The sequence below is a fragment of the Ochotona princeps genome, chromosome 6 (assembly GCF_030435755.1).
Source record: "Ochotona princeps isolate mOchPri1 chromosome 6, mOchPri1.hap1, whole genome shotgun sequence".
In the NCBI taxonomy this organism is placed as follows: domain Eukaryota; kingdom Metazoa; phylum Chordata; class Mammalia; order Lagomorpha; family Ochotonidae; genus Ochotona; species Ochotona princeps.
The window spans coordinates 80,374,481-80,394,147 of record NC_080837.1 but is presented as its reverse complement, the minus strand read 5'-3'; the positions used below and the strand labels follow the sequence as shown (position 1 = coordinate 80,394,147).

Below are 19,667 nucleotides of genomic sequence, written 5' to 3'. Positions count from 1 at the left end.
AAGGTCTTGGGCAAGCATTTCTCCAGCCTCTGACTGCCCTGGTCTGTTTACTTCTCAGGTAAAGCTGAGCCAGGTGTGCTGTGAGCACAGCCCGAGATGTGGGGGGTCAACAGTGCTGTAGCCTCAAAGCCTTTAGTACCAAGGCAGTTAGGCAGTGTTGTTGTGGTCCCAGCAGAACAGTAAATCGCCAAACTTGACCTTTCCACCCAAGTACAAACAACAATGGGAATAAAGGTGTGGGTAGCTGAGAACAATTGCCAAGTGTTTCTCAAACAGGACCAATACAAGGGCCCAGCCCACCCAGTGACCCTCTTGGAGGCTCCCAACGTGACCTTTAAATTGTGTTCATTATGTATGCCTGCCATACCTGGTATCCATTTCCTAATTTGATCTGTTTGCAGGCCCACAGGACAACAGCATTTACAGATGACACCACCAGCACAGAACATTCCAGTCAACAAGGCAGCTGCACAGAAACCCAGTTCTTCTGGACGTGGCAATGCCTGTCGTCTGAAAGCTCCTCCTAGGTTAGACATTCTCCTAAATGCACCTCGTGCACAGGTGGGGCAAACCCAACTTGAATTACAGATGGAGGTTGAACTCGGGGCAAAGGAGTCCTCACTTTGCCTTGGTCAGCTTTGCAAAGTTCTCAGTTGAGACAATGACACATACAACGGGAGCAGGGTCCTCTGGCTTTTCCTCAGCCGGCCAGAGTAACCCTGTTCTGTACAGATCAAGTCAGGGAATGGTGTCCAAGTCCCCAGTCACTGCTAAGTGCTACAGGGCAGTCAAGGCCAGGGACCCAGGGGGGTGCAACCTCTTAGAGGTTAAGCAGTGTGATCAGAGGAGTTTCCTTAGGTGTCCGCACCTAACTGCAAGCCGCCCACATTACTGAGCCCAAAGGCCAGCCAGAGTCTCACCAGGTTGGTTCATGGATGACCCAACAGAAAGACTCCAGGATATGGTACCGGTCTTCCCAAGATCCTCAACCATGGAAAAGAATGGAATCATTCCAGTTGTGCTGTCCAATGTGACTGGTCCCCATCACTGTATTAAGTTACGTGGGCTTGAGTCATGAAGTTGGGGGCTCTGACCCAGCACAGGAGGGGGCACCCAAGTCCTTCTGTGCTCTGATGCGACAACATGCTCAGCAAAGGTTCCCTGGCAACGGGCAAGGGAGACCAGGAAAGGAACCCGGTTCAGTTGGCATCAAGTAGTAAGACTCCACCTATAAAGCCCTTCCACTGTGTGTGTTTTAATGATCCTAGAATTTATAAAAAAAAATGCAAAAACTACAAACCTGCCAACATTAGGAATAAAACTTGAGAATTTAACAAGCTAGTTTGATTTGGGTTATAAAGGAACTGCTTTTGGAAGAGCTGGAAAAGCACTGGCTAGGGTCAGACTGAGGAACTCCGAGGCCAGGTTCCAGGGAGGCCCACTTCCCATCTCCTTTCCAAAGCCTTCTGGAATGCTGGGCAGCACTTTTCCCTGTGTGTCCCCCGGCAGGTCAGATGGCAGGCTCTCAAAGGCCCAGCAGCTCCTTGTTAGCTGGGCATCTTGACTGTACATGGTAAGAACAGAGCATCAGCTGACTGGGAGCCCAACCTACTCTGGGCACTACTTACGGGAGGGGAAGGATCACCCAGAAAACCCGAAACCAGAATCCCGATCAGAAGCTGTATTGCAAACCCTTCCCAGAAGCCTCATGCTCAGGGAGGGAGGAGGGACCACTCATTGATCAAAGTGACGGCGGACGGAATTGACCCACGGACAGACACCAGCTGCTGCGGGAAGTGTCAGCCTGCCGACCAGGCAAGTGACACCAACCCATGGCTGGAAACCACTGTTCTGCTCACACTTTATCAGCTGACAAGCAGAGGTCACACTTGTCAGTAGTGTCCAAACCAATCACCAGTAACGTGCTAACTTGTATGATTTTGAACAACAGCTCTCCCAGACCCGAACAGATGCATGTCAAAACTCCCAGGGGATGCCTGATACTAGATAATGACCACTTCCACCCAAGGACTTCAACAAGCTTGCAGAGGAGATGGACACCGCAGGAGCTAAGGTGCCACGTGGGAGGTAACATGCTATAATGGAGTGCCGGAGTTCCGGTTCAACTTTCTACTCGGCTTCCTGCAATGTGTGCCCTGGAAGGGGTGATGGCTTGTTTGCATCTTTGCCATCCACTTGGGAGGCCTGGATTGGATTTCAGGTTCCACACTTCAGACTGTGCCTGCCTTGGCTGTTGCAGCCATGTTGGGGGTGAACTGGCAGACAGAAGATCTTTTAGTCTCTCTTCCTTTAAAAATTCATAAAGCTCACACAAAATGCATAGTCATGGATTTCAAAAAACTTTTCTGCACCAAAATAAAACTTTTTTTAATAAAAAGGATTTATCTGTTTTTACTTGAAAAGGAGATTTACAGAGAGGAGAAGCAGAGAAAAATCTTCCATCTGCTGATTCACTTTCCAAATAGCCCCAATGGACACAACTGAGCTGATCGAAAGCCAGAAGCCAGGAGCCTCCTCTGGGACTCGTATGTGGATGGCAGGTGCCCAAGAACTGAGCATCCTCTGCTGCTTTCCCAGGCCACAGACAGGAACCTGGGTCAGAAGTGGAGCAACTAGGACACAAACCAGTGCCCATAAGGGATGCTGGCACTTGCAGATGGAGGATTAGCCTGTGAGCAACCGCACTGATCCCCCAAATAAACTTCTAATTTTCCCACAACATTTTTTAAATGCTGGCATACATACTTTTTCCTACAAAGCTCCGCAACTTTCCACTTGCAGACGGCACTCTATGGCTTCTCTGGCATGGCCCTGGTGGCAGCAGCACTCTTGTGCTTGGGAACCCTGAGAGAAATGAGGGTGACTGGAGGACAAGCAACTGAACTGACCCTGAGATGGCCACCGAGCACCCAGCAGGCAGGCAGGGGTGCACACTGCGTGGGTAGCACGGCCAGAGGCCCAGGTGTATGACACGAGATTCTCAAACTAAAGACTTCCAGATTTTTCCATCTGCTATTTTTGGACTGCAATTGACCAGTTGAACTGTCTGCAGTGCAACAGTAACTGAAATGGCAAAGCAAGACCACAGGTGATGAAAGTTCCCGAGTTACAGGTATCATCTTACACATTTCATCTGAAAGGCAGAGTTGCAGAGTAAGGAGAGCGAGACTATCCACCCCTTGGGCCGCTACTCAAGTGGCCACAATGATCACGGCCGGGCCAGCTGGAAGCCAGCAGCCAGGATCTCCACCCACGCCTCCTGTGTGGGCAGCAGGGTACCAAGCTCCTCAGCCATCTGCTGCTTCTTTCCCAGGCACTCAGCAGGGAGCTGGATTGGAAGTGGAGTAGCCAGAACTTGGAGCTGGCACCCATGTGGGATGCCAGCAGCACCACAACGCTGGCCCTAGGGTTATTAATCCTAAGTCTCACAGTTTATGAGTATTTTATGAGAGAAAAATCCGAAAAAGTATTTCACAGTTGACAAGCCTACCCAGAAATCCTACCGTCCTACACCTCCCCACTACACTGTCCCTTATACTGCAAACATACCACGTTGACACATGTTGGCAACACAGTGAGTGGCCTTTATTTTTATGATCTGTAGAAAACTGACATTCAGATTTCAAATTTTACATTACAAAATTATCAGCAGCGGTTTTAAACACTTCCACAATGCTGCCAGGTTCCACTCTGCTGACACTAATGAGGTTATTACTATTCCACATTCACAGAGCAAGACCTGCCCGAGAGCAGCTACTGCCACCCACACGCCGCACCACTCAGGATCCATTGGTGACTGTGTCTTCTTCCATCTCTTCCTCACCATCATCAGCAGGCCCTGCAGAAAACCACAAAACCAGAGGTCACGTAACGTCAAGGACACTGTTCACTTGGTCAGTGAGCGCACGTGCGACACACACGTGTTCCTGCAGAGCAGCAAGCACAGCAGGTGGTGAGCAGCCCGCCCCGGGACACCCACGTGCACAATGCTGCTAGCTGCCTCCTCGGGACACCCACGGGCACAAGGCTGCTAGCGGCCCCCTGCCGGGACACCCACGAGCACAAGGCTGCTAGCGGCCCCCCCGGCACACCCACGGGCACAAGGCTGCTAGCTGCCCCCACCCCTCCCGGACACCTATAGGCACAAGGCTGCTAGCTGCCCCCCCTGGGGACACCCACGGGCACAAGGCTGCTAGCTGCCCCACCCCCGGCACACCCACGGGCACAAGGCTGCTAGCTGCCCCCACCCGCCCCGGGACACCCACAGGTACAAGGCTGCTAGCTGCCCCCACCCCCCCTGGACACAAGGCTGCTAGCTGCCCCCCCCCCCAGACACCCACGGGCACAAGGCTGCTAGCTGTCCCCCCCCGGACACCCACGGGCACAAGGCTGCTAGCTGACCTGATCTGCGCTCTCTGCCAGGTATCTGACCGGCCTGCAGCAGCCCCTTCAGCCTCTCCACTTCAGCCAGGGTCGACGCATTGGCTATTGCATTCTGGAGGATGGGAGGACAAGAGACACGGAGGGTTACCCTAACTGGGCATCTCCAGAAAACATCTATAGAAATTTCTGGCGACCTTCCAGACTGTACGCGGTTCTGTGAACACTGCAATCGACCTAGAAGCCAAGTCACAGACTTCCAAAACCGGTGACTTCTTAGCCAAGTGGAATTCTGCTTTTGGGTAACTTAGGAGGTAATACAAAATTAGGGTTTGTTGGACAGCACCTCATGGAAAGTTACAACAAAGGAGGACCCTGACAGCATCTCACAGCAAAAGGTGCACCCTGAGAAAATGGCACACCGAGCTGCCTCCGCCTTTACTGCTGCCCAAACAAAACCAGGCTGAAGTCTGGCCAAGTACGTTTAGGTTAGTTCTTAACTGCAAAGACAATGGGAAAATAATGATCTGCCACGTTGGGACGGAACTCCGTCCTCATGGCACTGCAAAACCCCACATGTCGTTACCTTTATTGCCTCGACATCCCCGGGAGACGGCCCACCCTTCTTCTTGTCCGTCGGCAGACCAGCACCTGGATTAAAACTGGGGAGAGAAAAGGACGCAGCTGTGAAATGCAGCTCTGAGAAGTTGCTTCTCTTACTTTCAAAAGCTTTTGAAAGTAATTCAACCAGTGTAGTATCTTATCTTTGTTAACAAACTGATACAAGGACCCTCTCCTTCAGAAACATCACCCAGTGCATAGTCCTGGAGAGAAACCAGGATGCCAGCAACGCAACATCAGACTCAATACAGAAATGTCTGCCCCACTAACCTGGCGCAAATTTCAAGTGAGGGACCATGATGGTCACGCATGATCAGCAAGCCAATGCAAGACTACATACTACCAGCCACAAGGCTCGGTGACTCGGTGGGAGGCAAGCTGCCAGACAAAGTGTTTCTGAAGGGGAGGGAGAGTGAGGTTGAACATCCGTATCTTACGTTTTGCTTCTCCTGGCAATATCCTTTGCAAGCTGTGCACCCCGTTTGCCCTTGAACATTTTCTCTGCTTCCTGACGCTCCTACAGCGACACCACACACAGAGGTAATGGAATTAGGAATACCACACGCATGTTGATGCATTCCTCAGAAAACACAGAAGGGAACTTTCCTCAAACAGTCTGCGCTGGTCAAAATATCAAAAAGCCAATTTCAAATGAAAAGCAGCCACACTGGTCATATCTCCTCTGGCGACGTGCCCTCTCCTGCTTTCTGACAGGGGCTGCCAAGGAGCAAAGCAGCTTCAAAACACGAAATGAAACAAAACCTCCCAATAAAGGAGGGAAAAAAATCAGCCGGGTAAAGCTGCTTGAACACGCATCCCACTACGCTCCCCGCTGGGACCGGGCAGCCCGGGCACGGCACCGCTCCAGCGTCCTGCCAGCGTTGGCCCGGCTCCCATTCCGTAATAACAGAGCATTAATTTAAACCCCTACCATAAACACTATTACGAGAGGAGAAAAAAAGACTCAGCATTTTCCTTCCCACACTTTTTTCTGTGCTTTAATTTACAAAACAATAAAACACACTTCCTTAGGCAACTTACAAAAATTAAGAACAAAGTATTAAGAAGAACAGAAAACTCGCAAGCAAGAGCCTACTTACTTTTAGCTTCACCTTTTGGAAATCCAGTACTCTTACTTGGGGAACCTTGTAAATGACATAGAGTCTGTAATGCTTCTTGTTGGTTACGGGGTTTCTTAGAATACTGCAAAGGAACAAGGCACACGGGTTCACAGGCTGGCATGTCCAGCACTCCCAAAGCTGCAGCAACGGAAGTCACAGCAGCTGCAGAAACACCTTCCAGAGACAGTTGTTCCTAACGTGTATTTATCTGAAGGGCAGACTTACACACAGGAGAGACCCAGATGTACAGGACTGTCGCTCCGGTGGCACTGGCAGGTAGAGGATTAGCACCACACTGGCCAACGAGCACTTTGTTATACTTACACAAGACAAACAAGTCTTGGTATTCTATTACTGCACGTAGGGTGACTAGGTAACTTTAATGTATCATCTTTATTTGTTCTGAATATTAGTCAATTGTATATATATATATACACACACACACACACAAAAACATCACATAGCGTGCTAGCAATATGCACAACTTTTATATATCAGTTAAAAGCACCCAGCACGATAAGACGGCCCCAGGATCCCATGAGCATTGGTCTGTGTCCTGGCTGCCCCACTTCCCATCCAGCTCCCTGCTTAGGGACTGGGAAAGCAGTACAATGATGGCCCAAAGCCTTGGGACCCTGCACCACGTGGGACATCCAGAAGAGGCTTCTGGCTCCTGGCTACAGATTGGCTCAGCTCTGGCCATTGCAGCCACTTGGAGAGGGAACCAGCAGACAGATCTGTTCGTCTCTCCTCTCTATAAATCTGCCTTTCCAGATACATAAATAAATTAAAAAAAAAATTGTTTAAAAAGTATTTTGGGCTGGCACTGTAGTATGATGGGCTAAGCTGATGCCTGCAGTGCTAACATCCCCCCCACACCCCCCCATGGGCACTGGTTTGAGTCCTGGATGTTGCAGTAGCTCCTGGTAATGTGCCTGGAGAGAAGAGACTGCCTGGTGCAGAGAAGCTGTGCTTCGGTCTGACTCAGGCATGACTGTTTGGGACATCTGAGAAGTCACCACCAGGTGGAGGGCCTTTTTCTTTCTGCCTTTCCACCCCACAACCATGCATTTCAAATACATAAAATAAAGCTTTAAAATAAATATGTCAAATGTTAATTTTATCTCAATCACCGTCATCCCATTTTTATATCACTTCTTTGAATTAATCAAATGCTATCAAATAACATTCTATTGGGCCCTGCACAGTGGCCTAGCAACTAAAATCCTCGCCTTGCACACAACGGGATCCCATACGGGCGCTGGTTCTAATCCCGGCAGCTCCACTTCCCATCCAGCTCCCTGCTTGTGGCCTGGGAAAGCAGCTGAGGACGGCCCAAGGCCTTGGGACCCTGCACCCGTGTGGGAGACCCAGAAGAAGCTCCTGGCTCCTGGCTTTGGATCGGCTCAGCTCCAGTTGTTGTAGTCACTTGGGAAATGAATCATCAGATAGAAGATCTTCCTCTCTGTTTATCTTCCTCTCTGTATATCTGACTTTCCAATAAAAATAAATCTTTAAAAAGAAAATCCATTTTATTTAAAAAAAAATATATCCATAATGCTGTCAATTTAGCAGGGTATCTTAATAAATAACAAAAGGAATTTAAAAAAAAATCTGCATACCTTAGGTAAGTCAGCGATCTGAGTGAGGCCAAGGGGTCCAGGTCAGCCTGCAGAATGGAGAACAGGTAAACACGAACGTTACCTGCCCCTGGTACCCGGAGGCGGAAGGGGCAATCACAGCACGTATCCACACTGGCTTATATTTTTTTATTGCACTAGTATCCAACCCAAAACTTGTACACCACAATTGCTTAATTTCTACAGAATACACCAAATACCCCTGGGCTTACACTGAAAATGTCAGCACCAGCAGCTTGTGTCTGAACAGCAGACAAGACCAAAAGGTGGCTTCCTACAGCAAATTCAAAAGGTCTTAGAAAGCAGCGAAGGGGTGTGACTCGGGATCAGGCAGCGAGCCCCGGCCAGCTGCCCTTCCGGGAGCAACACAGCCGCATTCTGGAGAAAGCTCCTCATCCTTAGCTGTGTCCCCTTCTCCCCCACCAGTTTCTTCCAATTATTTTTCAAGGACAAGGAGCAGCATAAAAACAGGATTAACTATGGGGAGACAGCAGGGTAGCTTTTTTTATCTTCCCAAATTGCCCCATAAAACAGTACAATAAACACAGCCAAACAAACTAACAAGAAACCCCTACAGTCCCTAGGTACAACCCAACCAGGGAGCAGACTATTATTACCCAAGAATCCTAACGAAGCTCCCGGAGGGACACACTGCTCTGAGGCTACAAGACGTCTGAGGAGACTGCAAGCATGCCAGCAGAGGCCCCGAGAGGTAAGAAGGAACACCATGAAGCCGAGCACTCCGGGATGACAAGTGACAGGCACACAGCTAAAGGACAGTGGCCACAGGACTGCTCACCCAGGGACACAGCCTCAGCATTCCGCTGCTTCTACCTGATGCCCACCAGCAACTGTGACCCCCTCCAGGACACTCTCTCCAGCAGACAGACCGAGGAAACCGGGTGGGAGAGAATGAGAGGAAAAAAGGAGAGATGCAAGTGGGGAAGGGGCACAGGGTGGGAGCTGTCGGGAAGCACACTGGCTTTTTCCAGGTACCACCTGCACTGGCAGGCAGCTCCTGGGTCCAGCGTGGGCCCAGACACACACCGACAGCAGACCAATAACTTCTCTCTCTCACATACGCACAGTCTAAAACATGTCAAAGGACTGCTGGTCCACTGCTTAAGAAGTACATGAGGGGATACAGAGGTTCAGAAACACCTAAACCACTGTACTGTACCACACAGGAGGATAAAGGTATCGCTGAATCTAAACTCTGATAACGATGCTAAGGATAAAAACAGCAAACAGGGCCCAGCACTGTGGCATAGCCTATTAAACCACGACTGAGCAATACCAGCAACCTGTTAGCGCCGGCTGCTGTCCTGGTCAATGTCCTAATTCTCGTCCCTGCTGATGTGCTGGAAAAAGCAGCAGAGCATGGCCCCTGTGCCCGGGCTCCTGCCACCCACCCAAGGGACCTGGACGGAGCTCCGGGCACCTCGCCTGACAGCACAGCATGGCCACTGAAGCCACTTGGGGAGTGAACAGCAGACAGAGGCTCTTCCTGCCTTTCCTTCCAACTCTGCCTTTCAAAGAATTAATAGGAGATTTAAACCCAAGCCATGCAGTAACACCTTCTTCTTGGCACAGATGATAGTACGCTGTCACTTCCCCCAGGACACACTCCTGTGAATGCACAGTTGGAGTTGAACAGCCTGTGCATCCCAGAAAAGACACAGGCCCAGTCAGGGCTGTCACACTGTGGGGTCAAGGCTGCTGAGGGCATGTCCAGGACACAACGGGCCCTGCTGGGCACCAAGGAGGGACACACAGATCATTCCAGTTATGGGAACAGGGATGGGCTACAAAGCCACAATAACCCTAAATGCATCAGGCATAAAAATCAGACATCGGTGTTAAAACAAAACATTGCCCTTACAAAGAAATTATATGTAGCATGAGATCCATGTTATGAATGAAGCACACAGAAGAAATTCTGAAAGTGCAAGATGGGTCCCGGATGTCCTCACTCCCTCTCTGTTCCGGGCACTGAGTCTCTGCAACTCGGTGTGCAGGTCACCTGGCAGCACACACCTCAGGTCCTGGCAGCCACCTGGGGCTAGCTCCAGCACATGGACACTGCAGTTCTAGAAAAGACAGAAGTTTTCTCATAGCCAGGGGAGGGCTGCAAGGGGAAGAAGCATACTGGAACATCAAAAAGACTCCAACACAGGAAAAAGAAAAGACTCAGAACAGGGCCAGCTGGGGCAGGAGGAGACACCGCAACACCTATGGCCAGAAAGGTGTAGATGCTGAGTTAGTTACTGACTTACAAAAGGAAAGGACGAAAATGTGAAATGTTTGCCAAGAAGCAGGTAGCAGTTGTAAGCTTCCCCCAAATAAACTCACCAGCTCCATGAGACTGTTGTTGGTGAGGATGAGCTCCGTGAGGCAGGGCAGAGCCTGGTCAAGCCCCTCGCCTATCCGGCTGAAAGACAAACACAACAGAAACACTCTCAGGGGAGCAAAGCTGAGCGAGGCAACAAGCAGGAAACACATGCTGGCTCACAGCAGCGAGATCCTTCCTGCACGGCTACCAAGCACCAGGAGGAAGCCTTGTCTGAGCCGCAGGACCAGGGGCCGATGTGGGCAGCTTCCCGGGCCCGTGTTGGCTGGTGGACTCCAAGGAAACGTGACAGCCCAGTAGAGAGCCCCTCAGCACACGTCACCACTTCAGTCCGCAGGTGGCAGAGACACAGTTCAGGCACCAGCCGGGAAATGGTCAGCCTACAGGAAATGATTCTGCCCAAGAGAAACCCAACTCACTATCGTGTTCCATTTGGAAGGAGGGTGGCAGGAAGAGGAGAGACACAAAAATAAATCTTTAATCCAGAGATTGATTTCCCAAATGCCCCGATGGTGCAGGAAGCAGCCAGGAGCTGGGACCGTCAGCAGGGTCTCCCACACCGAGGGGAGGACTAACCCATCACCTCCTGCTACCCAGGGCACATGCCAGCAGGAAGCTGGACTGTGACAGGACGTGGGTCCCAAGCAGTGCCTTAACTACTGGGCCAAACACCCAGCCCTCTAGTTCTTAAAGACATTACGTATAAATTACCTATAAGCATTCAACAAAAATTTTTTTCCAATAAAATTTACACAGAGCTCATGAAGGTCTAAAACAACTCTCACTTGGGACCCGGCGGCGTGGCCTAGCAGCTAAAGTCCTTGCCTTGAACACGCCGGGATCCCATATGGGCGCTGGTTCTAATCCTGGCAGCTCCACTTCCCATCCAGCTCCCTGCTTGTGGCCTGGGAAAGCAGTTGAGGAAGGCCCAAGGCCTTGGGATCCTGCACCTACTTGGGAGACCCAGAAGAAGCTTCTGGCTCCTGACTTTGGATTGGTTCAGCTCTGGCCATTGCAGCCGCTTTGGGAGTGAATCAACAGAAGGAAGATCTTCCCCTCTGTCTCTCCTCCTCTCTGTATATCTGACTTTGTAATAAAAAATAAGTAAATCTTTAAAAAAAAATTAAAAAAATAAAACAACTCTAACTTTGTCAAATCAAACTCTAGAAATCAGTTAAAACAAAACAACACAAAAACAAAAACTATGAGCCAACAAGATGGCTCAATCCTCTACTAATCCTTGGCTAATCCTCTACTTCAAGCGCTGGCATCCAATATGGGCGCCAACTCATTCCTGGCTGCTCCACTTCCCATCAGCTCCCTGCTTGTGGCCTGGGGAAGCAATGGACGATGGCCCAAAGCCTTGGACCCCTGCACCCATGTGGGAGACTCAGAGGAGGCTCCTGTCTCCTGGATTCAGATTGGCTCAGCTCTGACCACTGCAGCCAGTTATCTCTCCTCTCTAATCTGCCTTTCCAATAAAATAACACCACTTTTAAGTGATTTTTTAAAAATAGCAAAGTCACATTTACAAAGAGGAGGCGAGATGGAGAGAAAGATCCTCCATCCACTTATTCACTCCCCAAGTGGCTGGAGCTGAGCCGAACGGAAGCCAGGAGCCAGGAGCTTCTTCTGGGTCTCCCATACGAGTGCAGGGTCCCAAGGCCTTGGGCTGTCCGCCACAAGCAGGGAGCTGGATGGGAAGTGGAGCTATCGGGACACAAACTGGTGCCCAGATGGGAACCTGACAGATGCAAGGCAAGGATTTAGCCACTAGGCTATCATGCCAGGCTCAAAAATAAATAGCTCTTTAAAAATAAAACAAAACTCCAGAAGGCATGAAGTAGAGACAAAGAAAAAAAAACCCGTAATTACTGAAGCTTTACAGATCCTTTTAATACAATGCCTTTGGTAACTATTTTAGAAGCCAAAACATGTACAAAACAACATATTCTTAAACAGAAATCAGAAACATATACAGATTTCTGGAACATATGCAAATAAAAGTAGACCAATATCAGAATAATTCCTGGAGCTCCACAGGAAAAGTGCACCTCAATCCTTCCACAGGGCGGGTGCGAGGCTGGCAGCTGGGGGTACCTGCATCCCACAGGGCAGTCAGTGCCTGGGCTCAGACCCAGGGCTGCAGGCCTGTGAGCCCACAGGGGCCATCTGCCTCAGGCTCCCAGCCGCGGCCCTTGCTGCACGCACGTGCTGAGCGAACCAGTGCACAGATCCTTTCTCAGCAAGTAACAATGTACAAGTTTAACGGGCAGCACCTACGACAACTTCGGGAGGATTTAGAGAAAAAGTCCGCACACTCACCATATCCGATTGTTGTTCACCAACAAGGTTTTCAGTCTTCTCAGGAGAGGAAAACCATCCAGTTTCCTGATCTCATTGTCCGAAAAGTCAATGGCATCGAACTGGTCTAAGGTAGCACCTAGGTTTTCAATGACGGGGATCTTATACCCTGTAAAACAGAGGGGGCAGGGGAGGGATTAGTGCAAACCCCTCCGAGCAGCAGCGGCGCTGCCCCGGCAAACACTGCAGGGCAGCGGAGACGAAGCATCAGGAGACTCTCCGCAGCCCAGGAAGCTCGAGTGGACACGGGGACGCCGAGCACCGCGAGCACGCGCAACTGGCCCCGACGCTCACTGACGGCTCCCAACCGCCGGGCATCCGTACCGACGAGAGAAGGAAGGAAACGACGGCGCCACTTCCGAGCTGCGTGCCCACCTGAGCCGGGGGACAGCGAGGCCAGCGGACGCCCACCACGACGAGCCCCGCACGGCCGCGTCTGTGCGTGGGCGCTCCCCGGAAGCAAGGTCGGCCGGGCGGGAAGGCCGCGGCGCGGGCCCCGCCTCGAGGCCCAGCGTCCCCGCGCCGGCCGCGCGCTGCCCGCGGCCTCCTCGGACTCACCGCGGAGGTCCAGCTCGCGGTCCCGCACGGCGTTGGTGTACTGCGCCGCCTGCTCGATCAGCTCCGCCGTCAGCTTCACCATGTTGCCGCCGCCGCCGCCCGCAGCTCCGCGCCGCCCCGACGTCCCAGCGTGCCCCGCGCCCGCCGCCCGACTCAGCCAATGGCAGCCGTGCGGCGCGGCGCGCGCGTGCGCAGAGCGGCCACCCGGCTGAAGCCCTGGCGGACTCGGTGTTTGGTGGGTCAGTGCTGCTTGCCCACTTTGCTGTAGGAGTTGCTGAGGGGCTGCGAATTTTCCCGTGCAGGGACGGGTGCGGGTGTGCTTGGGTTGGTCCCAGGGTGGAATTGCTGGGCCGCAGCGTGTAGTCTCAGCATCAGGTTAATGCCCAAGTGGCGTCCTGGATCTGATTGAATCTGATATTAGAGTGACTTCTGGAGCCCCTTGTCCCTTTCCCAGACCTCCCTGGTGCACAACAATAACACCGCCCGGTTGCAGCAGCCCCTCGTTGCCTTCTAAAGGACTACCCTGCCCCAAGGACAAACACTATCCTGACCTCTCATATCCTTTGCTTGGCCTGCTCTGGATGCTTGCAAATAAAATTGGACCTGTACTTCATGTATCTTTTACTCAACATTGTCATGTAGTGTTTCGCCATGCCACTAGTCCACAGTTTGTTATGCCAAAAGTCTGTGAAAATGGAGTTAAAAGGTAAGATTGATTTTGGTGCAAAACATTTAAAATCCACATATACATGTGTAAACCCAGGGATGGAACTGCTGGGACATGGGGGGTGGGTATGTGTGTGTACACTCTAAGTGGGTGCTGCAGGTAACATCTGGCGTTTTCTCTCATTTGAATGACTCTGATATGTTAGTAGTGGCATCGCTTACTGGTTTGCATTGTATTTCCCTGAGGAGTAACATGGCTGAGAACTTTCTAAGAAAAGATTTATTCATTATGATTGGAAAGGCACATTATAAATCGAAGGAGAGACAGAGAAAAGATCTTCCGTCCGCTGGTTCATTCCCCAAATGGCTGCGAAGGGCAGAGCTGAACCTGATTTAAAGCCGAGAGCCTCTTCGGGGTCTCCCACGTGGATGTGGTCCTAAGCAGTTGGGCCATCCTCTACTGCTTTCCCAGGCGGCCATAAGCAGTGACCTGAACGGGAAGTGGAGCAGCCAGGACACAAACTGGTGCTTATATGGGATGTTAGCATTGCAGGCAGAGGATTAGCCAGTTGAGCCATTACACTAGCCCCTGAGCTTTTAATTTTTACAATTAAAAAAAAAAATGGTGGCCCGACGCGGTGGCCTAGCGGCTAAAGTACTCGCCTTGAACGCTCCGGAATCCCATATGGGCTGCAGTTCTAATCCCAGCGGCTCTGCTTTTGGATGGCCCAAAGCCCTGGGACCCTGTACCCACATGGGAGACCTGGAAGAAGCTCCTGCCTCCTGGCTTCAGATCGGCGTGGTACCGGCTGTTGCAGTCACTTGGGGTGTGAATCATCAGATGGAAGATCTTCCTCTCTGTCTCTTCTCCTCTCTGTATATCTGACTTTGTAATAAAAATAAAATAAATCTTTTAAAAAAAGTTTTATTGTTTGAAAGACAGAGTGACAAAGAAGAACTGAGAAGGCTTCTCTGCTGGTTCACTCCCCATGTGGCCACAACAGCCAGGGCTGGGCCGGGATGAAGCCCCCGTCCCCCTCTCCCTCCAGCTAGCAGCTTCATCTGGGTCTTGCTCGTGCAGCGTCCCAAGCACTTGGACCGCCATCTACTGTTTTTCCCAGGCCATCAACAGGCAGCTGGATCAGAACTGAGCATGCAGGACATGAACTAGTACCCATATGGGATTTTAGAGGCTTAACTTGCTGTGCCACAATGCTAGTCTGCCTTTAGCATGTTAATAGAAATTTTAGGGGTCGGCGCGGTGGCCTATCGGCTAAAATCCTGACCTTGACTGTGCCAGGATTCCATGTAGGTGCCGGTTCTAATCTCAGCAGCTCCACTTCCCATCCAGCTCCCTGCTTGTGGCCTGGAAAAACAGTCAAGGACGGCCCACAGCCTTGGGACCCTGCACCCATATGGGAGACCCGAAGAGCTCCTGGTTCCCGGCATCGGATCGGCGCGGCGCCGGCCATTGCAGCTCACTTGGGGAGTGAATCATCGGACGGAAGATCTTCCTCTCTGTTTATTTTCCTCTCTGTATATCTTTGTGATAAAAATAAATCTTTTTTTAAAAGAAATTTTATATGTCTTATATTAAAAAAACACTTCAGTTTGTATTTTACAGAGTTTATGGCCCATCTAGAGGGAACTAGTATCTTCACAATGTTGAGGGTTCCTGCTTGTGGACATGGTTCAGCCTTCCGCTTCTGTAGCTTTTGTGAACAGATCTTACATGTATCTTTTGCTAGACTTAATCTAGGCATGTGATAGTTTTTGATGGTAAGGTGATTTCCTGTCTTAAACTTTTCATTTTGTTTTAACAAATATCTTTTGATGCCATCTTCTGCAGCTTTCTCAGGCCGTTAGCTGGGAGCTGAGTAGCAGGCGGGGTAGCTTGGATTCAAACTGGAGCCTGGTTGGGATGCCAACATTGCAGACAGTAGCCTTACCCACCATGCCACGATGCCAGCCTCTCAAAAATTCCATTTTCTAATAATTAGTTTCTGCTATATTGAAACACAAGTGCATTTTGCAAATTGGCATCTTTTTTTTTTTTAAAGATTTATTCATTTTATTACAGCCAGATATACACAGAGGAGGAGAGACAGAGAGGAAGATCTTCCATCCGATGTTTCACTCCCCAAGTGAGCCGCAACGGGCTGATGCGCGCCCATCCGAAGCCGGGAACTTGGAACCTCTTCCGGGTCTCCCACGAGGGTGCAGTGTCCCAATGCAGTGGGCCGTCCTCAACTGCTTTCCCAGGCCACAAGCAGGGAGCTGGATGGGAAGTGGAGCTGCCGGGATTAGAACTGGCGCCCATATGGGATCCCGGGGCTTTCAAGGCGAGGACTTTAGCCGCTAGGCCACGCCGCCGGGCCCGCAAATTGGCATTTTATCTAGCAATCTTGTAAAAAGTTATTTTTTATAAGATTTATTTATTTTTATTACCAAGTCAGATATACACAGAGGAGGAGAGAGAGGAAGATCTTCCATCCGATGCTTCACTCCCCAAGTGAGCGCAACAGCCGGTGCTGCGCTGATCCGAAGCCGGGAACCAGGAACTACTTTCCGGGTCTCCCACGCGGGTGCAGGGTCCCAAGGCGTTGGGCTGTCCTCAACTGCTTTCCCAGGCCACAAGCAGGGAGCTGGATGGGAAGAGGATCTGCTGGGATTAGAACCGGCGCCCATATGGGATCCCGGGGCATTCAAGGCGAGGACTTTAGCCACTAGACCATGCCACCGGGCCCCAAGATTGATTTATTTTTATTTAAAAGGCAGACTTACAGCGAAAGAGAAGGAGGGACAGATGCTCCATCTGCTGACTCCCCAAATAGCCTCAATGACCAGAGTTGGACCAGTCTGCAGCCAGGAGCCAGCGGCTTGTTCTGGGTCTCCTGAGTGGGTACAGCAGCCCAAGCACGTGGGCTCTTCTCCACTGCCTTCCAGGCTCATCAGCAAGGAGCTTGATCAGAAGAGTGCCAGCCAGGACTCGAACTGGCGCTCCCACAGGATGCCAGCTTTGCAAACTGCAGAATAACCCACTAAGCCACAATGCCAGTCCCCCTTTGCTGGTTTTTTTCTTCAACTTTAGTCCTCCCCCCAGTTCATACTTGACTGGGACCTTCAGTGTTTTGTCGAGCAATGGTGATGGTGGATGTCCTTAAGCAGGCGGCGTTTCGTAGTCAAGGGGGCAGGGCAGGGAAAGCCCTTCATCAGCTGGGCAAAGTTCAGGTACCACCTGCTAGAGTGCCATGAGAAGGCCAGAGAACCATTTGTGTGGGCTTCCTGTCAGAGATGCCTGGCATGGGTCGTAACATGAGGAAGTCTCAGACACATCCAACATAGGGCCAACATAGGGCATACAGCTCTACACGGCTCTAGGTTCTGGGAGTCGAAGAATCTGTCACATTGTTCCAGATGGAGGAACATTAAAGGAATGCAGCAACTGAATGCAAAGTGATTCCAGCCTGCAGCCTTCGGTTAGAGTTACTAGAGCAAGGCTGCATGGCCATAATACACCAAGTTTATTTCCTGATGCTGATGGTTGTTTAGGAGAACATCCTTATAAATAGGGGTTATCCACTGAAGAGTTGGGGGTCCGTAGGCTATCAAGTCAACTGTTCAAAACTCTGTGCTGTACTTACAACTATTTTATAATTTTGCTTTGTGATGACTTCCGGGGAGCGGGGATTAAAAAAATTAAAGAATTCAAAGTGCGCTTAGTTCTAGGAAGAACCACCAGGAGGCGTTCGCAGGCCAGGGAAATGTTCGCATCTATCCTTCCTCTTGCTGGGTTATTTAATTAAAACAGGAAAGTTGAGCAGGTTTCTCTTGCTTCACCAAACTGACCAGGACAGAAATGGACCCACGGGTGGTAAATTCACTTTGTGGCGTCTCTATGAGGTTGCAAACAGAATTTTCTTTTGTTTTTCAAACACTGCACGACTGGCTTTCTGGGCTGTTCCAAGCATCCCAGGAAGTCTGGCAGCCACCCCTGCCCTTTCCACTTGGATGCAGTCACGCCTCTCCCACCGTGACAGCCAAAATGGCTCCAGACTTGGCCAAGGGTCCCCTGAAAACATCAATCTCCCCCCAGTCGAGAACTACTGCTCTGGGCAGTGAGACATTCTTGAAGCTGGCTGCTGTGGCTAAGAGGCTCTGCTGCACCTTTGTGTGGTCAGTGCCAGCCACTTTCCTACCTTCTTCGGAAGTAGTGGTGTGGTGCAGTGGTCAAACCGCCACCTGGAACACCAGCATCCTATATGAGTACTGGTTTGAGTCCCGGCTGCTCCACTTCCCATCCACCTCTCTGCTAATGCAGTTGGGTAGGCAATGGAAAATGACCCGAATGCTTGGAACCCTGCAACACGCGGGAGACCGGTGGAGTCCAGGCTGCTGGCTTCAGCCTGGCCCGATTCTTAGCTATTGTGGCCATTTAGGGAATGAATCAGTGACGCAAGATCTTTTCTCTCCCTCTAATTTTTAAAATAATTTTTTAAAAACATCCTTTTTTCATCTCACTTTCCCACCCCCTTCCCCAGGCACCCTGGCAAACCCAAGATCCCCTCCAGCTGTGACATCAAGGGTGCAAACCCAACAAAGAGCTCTCTCCTCAAGGTCAAGGGCCCCCCACTCCCAGACACATTTAAGGCATGTTGCTTTCTCATTTCTCTCAAGCTTCTGCCTCCCCTTATGGTGACAGGCTTGCACTTGTTCCCAGGCCTCAGTCAGCAGTGGCTTGAGGAAGTCCCCAAAGCATCTGGGGACCAGCTCACAAAATGGCCAGCACCAGTTTGCAACGAGCACCATAGCCAAACACCAGTTTACAACAAACACACTGGATTCCCTACACAAGGGGCTGTTGCTCAGGCTTTGTGGAGAGCCCCTCCCAGCCCCGGAGCCAACTGGGCCAGCAGCAGCCACAGGGTGCTCCTGAGGGGGGTGCAGCTTGGTTTCTTGCACTCACTGATCTTTGTAACAGGACAGGTGGTCCTGCCTGACTCTGCTCCGAATATGTTGGACTGAAGATGCCATGGAGTACAGGGCCTGTATGTGGCCTTGTCTGGGCTCTAGGGGGTGAGACACAATCAAGCTGCAGGGTCTCCTGGTGGGGGAGGCTGTCCCCTTCTGCCTGTTGCCCTCCCTGTCTGGGCTATGGCACCCCAAACACACTCGGTTACCTACACGTCCCTCTGCTGAATCCTGTGCCCCACAGTGCTGGTGGGTTACAGGGCTGCCTCTCGCCCCCTGGCACTGGGCTCCCAGCAGCTGTTTCGTACCGCAGGAACCTGCCCCTGGGCTAAGGCTGGCAGCACCAGACGAGCCCCAATGTGGGGAAAGCAGGACTGAGACAGACCCCCGAGGTCCATGCCAGGGGTGAGACTGGCGCCAGTTTTACATGGGAGACCATGGTCTGTCTGGTCATTGTTTCATCACCTGCAGACAGACACAGGTGACGGAAGTGAGAAGGGTCCTGCTGCAGCTCAGTGGGCCCAGCTGAGGCCCAGTATTGGCCCCAGGGCCACCCCCCTGCAACTACCTCAACCCCACACTCCCCGGACGATGTCATCCCTCACTCATCCTCAGTCACTTCCAACGGGTGCATTTCCTTTAGATGCAGCCAAAGGATTCGGAGGAGCGTGGACTAACAGCAGCACCTAGCCCACAGGTCTTAGTGGCCGTGCAGAGAACAGCCTTGGACCAGAGCCCGCTTAGTAACTACAGATGGAAGAGGCTCACAGGTTGGCCCATTGGCAGGTGGCAGGGGGCCCTAGCCAGGCCTCCTTGATCTGACGGAGCTGCCTTTCCTGTGACTTTACAACACCAACACTCACACCACTCAGAGAAGACCTTCGGTGTATCGATATTAACAGACCATGTCTGTCTTGCACATCTGTCAGCAGCGGGGATGACCTCGCTGTTTACATGGAAGAAAACAGCTTCCTT

General features: G+C 51.2%; 1 protein-coding gene across 1 annotated transcript; it reads right to left on the bottom strand.

Annotated features, from left to right (window-relative positions):
• Nucleotides 1-3,584: 3,584 nt before the first annotated feature.
• On the bottom strand, nucleotides 3,585-13,212 carry SNRPA1 (small nuclear ribonucleoprotein polypeptide A'). Its single transcript, XM_004593149.4, has 9 exons — nucleotides 13,056-13,212; nucleotides 12,459-12,606; nucleotides 10,136-10,214; nucleotides 7,766-7,812; nucleotides 6,123-6,225; nucleotides 5,460-5,539; nucleotides 4,988-5,063; nucleotides 4,423-4,516; nucleotides 3,585-3,859 (listed from the first exon to the last, which is right to left on the bottom strand). The coding sequence occupies exons 1-9, from the start codon at nucleotides 13,135-13,137 to the stop codon at nucleotides 3,801-3,803; spliced, it is 768 nt and encodes a 255-aa protein (XP_004593206.1). The 5' UTR covers nucleotides 13,138-13,212; the 3' UTR covers nucleotides 3,585-3,800.
• Nucleotides 13,213-19,667: the final 6,455 nt, after the last annotated feature.